At 32.9% G+C, this 6456-nt stretch overlaps 1 protein-coding gene across 1 annotated transcript; it reads left to right on the forward strand.

Annotated features, from left to right (window-relative positions):
• The first annotated feature begins 365 nt into the window (after window positions 1-365).
• Window positions 366-5980, forward strand: LOC110036892. The gene is made up of 3 exons (XM_020741446.1): window positions 366-520; window positions 1147-1313; window positions 5421-5980. Exons 1-3 carry the CDS (start codon window positions 394-396, stop codon window positions 5616-5618), a joined length of 492 nt encoding a protein of 163 aa, XP_020597105.1. The 5' UTR covers window positions 366-393; the 3' UTR covers window positions 5619-5980.
• Window positions 5981-6456: the final 476 nt, after the last annotated feature.

Below are 6456 nucleotides of genomic sequence, written 5' to 3' on the forward strand. Positions count from 1 at the left end.
CTGAATAGGAGAATCAATCCTGATTGCCACATTTACAGTGACAGATTAAAATTTCTTTCTACTTTCTCATTTTTTATGGATCTATTTGGTTACAAGTTAAGTTAAATCGTAGATGGATAGAGTTTTTTTAGCTGTTTTAAAAATATTTATTTAAGCCTTTTTAACTTTCTAGAATTTTGTTTACCTGTTTCTTAGACTTTTGAATTGGAGAATCAATCCTGATTGTTGCACTAGAGTAACAAATTAACTCTTTAAGCAATGATACTGGTCTCACGTTCCGTAAAAATTCTTTTAAGTTTTGCATTCTTTCCTTGCAATTCTAATTTCTGTAATATTCTATTATTTCCGTGTATTGATAGGTTTTGTGCTCATGAGTACGAAAATTTGAAAGAAATGGCCGCTGCTGCCTTGGCTTACAAATGTGCGGAAGTGGCCTATATGAAGGTTGCTTACTTCAAGCATCCCAGTGCTAGCAAAGATAGACATGAGCTTCAAGCTGCATTAGATGCGGCACTCCCAGGTTGTTACAATGTATCATACCGTATCTGTTAAAGTATACTCAGATTGAGTGCTATTTGCTATCATATTTAATCTTTACCTGCTGAGATTTTCATTCGGATATTCATCCTTTTTTTTTTCTGATATTCTTACGTGAATTTGCTATTGCATTAGTAATTAAGGTGAAGCCCGACCATCATTTGATTTTTTATAACTCTTCATCATTAGGCTGCTATTTGGTGTCGGCTTTACGAAGCATTATTTTCTATTCATTTTTATTTGGTGATGCCAGAGGTATTAAAGTTTTTTCTCATATCTTTTGGTGCCCTTCTATCTTCCATCTTGTCCAAATACCTGCTGCAGTTGCAACATTTTATCTACTATAGGTGCTACTCTACTACTTCTCTCTTATATTGTTTTCTCAATTTATCCATTCTGTTTTACTATTTCCTGGAAAGGGACGATCTTATGTTATTCTGTTGTATGTGTACCTTTTAAGAATCTTGTTTATTCATTGGATTGTTGCTAACAAACATTACTCTTTTACCATTTTTTCCTTCATGCCTGCATTCTTGGTTTCATCATTATGTTAATATTGATTCTTGCTTCAGAATTGACACTTCTGTGGCTTGTTGTTTCTACTCGTAGGTATTATAGGTGAGCCAACTACATCTACTTCGGATGTTGATAATCCAAATAATCAAGAAGTTCTTGAAAAGGCTGCTTCAAGGAGGGCTACTAGGTCTCCTCAACTTGCTTCCAGCTTTGTTATCGCAGCTCGAAACCGTCCCCATGTTAAGCGGCTGCTCACTTATGTAAGTGCTTTACTACTCTAACATTCTCTTTGGCATGGATATTTGAACAAAAAAAACCTGCTTTCGTCTTATAAAACTCAGAAGCTTTAATAGAACATATTTTTAAGAGTTATCATGAGTGCAAAGCAACACAAGAGGTGTTGCACCACTTGGAGGTTTGTGTACTCAACAAACCATCTAAATATTCCTTGTTATTGGTGGCTGATGTAATATGAATGCTCACTCAATTGGTAGCACTAAACTTTTTTTATTTGAAGTCTCTTGTAAATTTACAGTAGCAAAAACTGAGTGAAACCTGTTTATAGGCCTAGTTTTTCATTTGAAAGGCATAGTCTTTTGTAAATTTTACCCAAGCAAAAAAATGAGTGAACTCATTGCGATTATGTGGGGGTGTTTAGTTTTGCTATATCTTCTTTCAAATTTTTTTTTAGCATAGTCTTTTTGTAATTTTAACCCAAGCAAAAAAATGAGTGAACTCATAGCGATTATGTGGGGGTGTTTAGTTTTGATATATCTTCTTTCAAATTTTTTTTTAGCATAGTCTTCCAATTTTTTATAAATCTAGCAAAAATATTTTAAGCTTTAATTTTTTCCTCCATCTTTCAAAACTCATGCTTTAATTAATCTTGGCATGGGTTTTGAACCTTGAAGTTTCAAATAGTTTCAAAACCCACAGAGGCATGGGTTTTGAATTCCGACTATTATAGGTTCTTAGAAATATTTTAATTGGGCTTTTAATAGAAATTTTTAGGTTATGAGATTGCAGGATTTAATAAAATTCTATAAAAAATAAAACACAACTTAATTGTTTCTTTAATTAAAACACTTGAAGATACGGTCCTTACTCTCTCAATACTAGTTTCCGCATGTAGTGCCCAAGCTGAGTCACAACCCTCATGACTCTTCTTTTTTGGTTAATCACCATGACAGTTATGCCATTTGTTCATCGCTGTTCCTTCCTTACTCTCTCAATACTAGTTTCCGCACGTAGTGCCCAAGCTGAGTCACAACCATCATGACTATTCTTTTTTGGTTAATCACCAATCCATGACAGTTATGCCATTTGTTCATCGCTGTTCCTTGCTCTTTGCCACCTCCGTTTGCACCTTTTGCCATCTCCATTTGTTGCCCTTTGTCATCTTCCTTCACTGTCCTTTTACTCAACAACTGACCATTGTCCTGTAGTGAGATTTCACAGCCGTCAGTATACAAATAAATGTGATTTTGATACTTGACTGAGAGAGTGATTGTGCAATAAAGCTTTTTTTTTTTTGTTTAGAGTATTTTATTTAAAGATTTTGTAATCAATTATAATTTCTTAAAGCTCTACTAGATCTTTGTAAACTATAATGGTGAAAGTAGATCTCAAGAGAAAATATATTAATACTAAGTATGTGACTGATGTTGAATTAGACGTAAATAAGGTAGAAAAAGACTTCATATATATTAATTGTAATTTTGGCAGCAAAATTATTATACTAGGTGTTAAAAGACCAAAGTATCTTCTTGCTTATACTTATAAGAATGTGTAATTGTTTGTGGTATTTCCAAATGAAGTTAAATGAGAGACATCAATTTATTTGAAGGACAATACATTAATACCAAAAAAATATGGATGAAATGATTTAGAATGGAGCTTACTTTGGTTCCTCCGGTTTTGATTCTACTAGCGGTACTAATAGAACCTCTTCACTAGAGGAATTTAAGGCTCTATGAGCAATTTATTGAATATTTGGGTCATGATTTTAAAGATAAAGTCACAGTATTACCACTAATATTTTATAAATAATATTAGAATCGAGTTTGTATGGGTTATTAGGAGTTTTTCTTATGAAAATGTGATTCCTTTTAATGTTGATAGGAGTTCATTTTTTCATAGAATGACATGCTCCATTACGAATTATGGTCATGGATTGAAATTTCCAAGCAGGCAATACTTCGAACATGAATATTGAAGTTGTGAATTTTACTGGTAAGATGGTTCAATATTTAAAAAATGCGTAGGCACAAATGGGAGTTTTAATATAAGATAAAACATTAGAATTAAAAGCTTTTGTAGTCCTAGCCCGAAGATTTAATAATTCAAATTTTACATGTAAACAAAATTAAAGCATATTCAACCAACTACATATAATTAGAAGAAATCATTTGGTTGTGATTAGGATGAAAAAATTAATTTATGTCATGTACAACGAGGAATTAAAAGATGGACACTTCAGTTTAACATCACGTAAAGAATATGCTCTTTTTATTTTTGATTGATTCGCCATCAGAAGATAAATGGGTTATCAACTAAGATGAGAAGCTTAAAAGTTATGTTGGATTAGATGATAATGAAGGTTATGTTCTTTTATGTTTCTAATATAATAGGAGTTAATGGAACTTCACAACGATTCATCAAACTCAAATGAGGTTAAACAACAAATACTTCGGAAGTTTGGTGAAGCATATTCATTATGAAATGTACATTCATTTATTATTTCATATTTCCTTATTATGAGTGTACTTATTATAAGAATTTTGATGCAAAAATGAAGAAAGCAATGTTGCTAAATGAGGAAGAAGATGGATGTGATGGTTCACGTCAGGCTGATGGGAATATGAAAGACTTGTTAGATATATGGTGTTTAAGGATAAATAAGTGAGGTGAGGGTGTTTAGAAGATGATAAGAAAGGGAAAAACTGAAAATGAAATAAGATTTGGAAGCAATTTGGGGATAGCATCTACTGTCCTCAAAGAAAGCAGCTAGGGGAAGGAGGCTGGTGATGATATCGGAGGTTGTGGATGTTGAGAAGGATGCACCATCTATTCCCGAAGAAGCTGCAGGCATACTAGTTATAAGAGGAAGAGGATACAATTTTCCTTGAGAGCTGAAATTCAGAGATAATCTCAAAATGCATAAAATCAAAACCAAAGTTCCAAAACAGGTATTAGACAATACATTTATACTTAGGTGAATAAAAAAATCTTAATTCTCATTCGAATAAAGCAAAGTTCAAAGCCAAAGGTCCTGTCTGCTCCTTGCAGGAGGGAAAATCTCGACCCCGGGTCCATCTTGGGTAGAAATCCTGCCTTCGCTGCTGCCTGGTATGAGTCATGCCCCAGTCGGTGATAATGTTGATGTTGATTTTAGGGCATAAGATACTTCATCTAGACTCTAAATCTATTATAGGTTTCTAAGTTTTATGTTTTGTGAACTCAACTTTTATTCAGTTTTGGGAATTATGTGTACTTTCTTATATTGTATCTTTTATGGAGTAAGGTTATGTTTTCTTAATAAAACTTGTGCTGTGTAATTTTTCATAATTTAATGATTTTTTTGTTTTTCTAAATTGAAACCCACACATTGTTTTGATTCGAAACATACATTTCAATTTAATGAAGGAGTTCACCTAGATTTCTGATATAATATTTTTAAATCTTGTTAAAAGACCATCTGACCGTATCACTAACTATATGCTATTTTAATGCTTTGATAGTACGACTCTTTTTTGGTTTCCCTGATCTAGTATTTGCACTATCTCATGCAATTATAGTTCTAGCAAAATATCGAAACATTAGTAAAAAATGAGTAAAGCTAGCTCGTTGTTTAGTTGTCTAGTTTCCCTAATAATTTCACATGGTGATGTTGTGACCGACTTCCTTTCTTTCATTTTCTTCTCTTAAAAAAGTTCAAGCAAACATGCTATTGATTTGGAAATCTATTATCTTATGATGGGCTTCCTTTCTTTCATTTTTGTCCCTTAAAGAAGTGCAACTCTTGAAAATCTGTAGAATAGTTCGCTTTTTTTAAAACTGTATCTTTAGCTTTGTATCTTTTATATCCCTTAAAATGGTTGGTTAGTAAAGCTGCATTTTCCTTAAAGAATTTATTAATTACATTCAAGATAAGGTTTAGTATGGAAATAAATATGGATATCCTAGTATGTTAAGTGTACTGGAAGTTACTGAAACTATATATTCTTTGTTATGATATTTTTGTGGTCCTACTATTTGCTTTTTTTTGTTCAAAGCAGTATATTTGTTTATGGTATGTTTCATTTGGTTACCGTTTGTATATATTTAAAAAATGACCTATTTGCTCTCTTACATTTGAATTTTTGCAGACAAATTACCTAAATTGCGCTTTTGAAGCCACAAACAAATCAAGGAATGCTCTTGCGGCTGCTAGTATTGACCTAGACGAAGATAGGGTCGCAAGTTTGTTCTTGATCAGAGAAGTTCTCGATTTTAATTTCAATAATGTGGAAAGGCTTCTACAACTTGTACGGGTTTCGCTGAATTCTATCAGCTGTAAAGTGTGAAATGCGCTAAATATGAATGCCGTTTCTGTGAATAAACACCGTTTATATTGTGTTCCACCAGTGCAAATAACTTGAAGAAGGATTGCTATGGGTTGATTTTTTTTATTATTCTGATAGTTGAGTTCCTTCAATATGTAGGGGGTTCTTGTAAAAATCTGACGAGGTTTACAGCACGGATAGCCTTTTAACCTCATAAAGAGTGTTTCCTCATTTTAGGAATTTTTTTTGGAAGATTTACATACATACCACTCGATTCTTATGTATTTACATATTTAACACTTAAATGCCAATTTTTACCTATGAGAAATCTTGCCTATACTTTAAAAGGTGTATTTCACTTTTGAAAAGGTAAAATAGTGATACTTTTGATGTGATGTGAAAGGTTTGGGTGGTATAATTGTAAAAAAGGAAAGTTTAGGTGCTAGACACACACACCCCCCACTCACTGATATGGTTTTCCTAAGAAATTGGTAAAAAAGGAAAGTTTAGGTGCTAGACATTACACACACCCCCCCCACTCACTGATATGGTTTTCCTAAGAAATTGTTTCAGTGCTGGATTTGAGAATAAACAATAAGACATCCCTGGTCTATTCTGTATATTTGGGCTGGTTTATTCATTTCTTCTCTTACTTTAGCATTTAATAAGATAGTGGTGCAGAAGAATTGCTTACTTTTATGTAGTATGTCGTCATGTAAAGGGCTCAACATCACCTCTCCATTACATCTTCAAAGCTAAGGTGCGTACTGAAATAGGATGATATGCTCCATTTGTTTATTTTCTTAACGCTTATTTACTACAAACTAAGTTCGGTAAAACCGGACTATTTTGCAGGTTA

The sequence above is a fragment of the Phalaenopsis equestris genome, unplaced genomic scaffold, assembly GCF_001263595.1.
Source record: "Phalaenopsis equestris unplaced genomic scaffold, ASM126359v1 Scaffold000002, whole genome shotgun sequence".
NCBI classification, from domain to species: Eukaryota; Viridiplantae; Streptophyta; class Magnoliopsida; order Asparagales; family Orchidaceae; genus Phalaenopsis; species Phalaenopsis equestris.

Coding starts and splice junctions, on each gene's coding strand:
- LOC110036892 (XM_020741446.1), top strand. CDS start 394: ATGGCCGCTGCTGCCTTGGCTTACAAATGTGCGGAAGTGGCCTATATG. Junction 521..1,146: donor ATTAGATGCGGCACTCCCAG/GTTGTTACAATG, acceptor TTCTACTCGTAG/GTATTATAGGTGAGCCAACT. Junction 1,314..5,420: donor TTAAGCGGCTGCTCACTTAT/GTAAGTGCTTTA, acceptor GAATTTTTGCAG/ACAAATTACCTAAATTGCGC.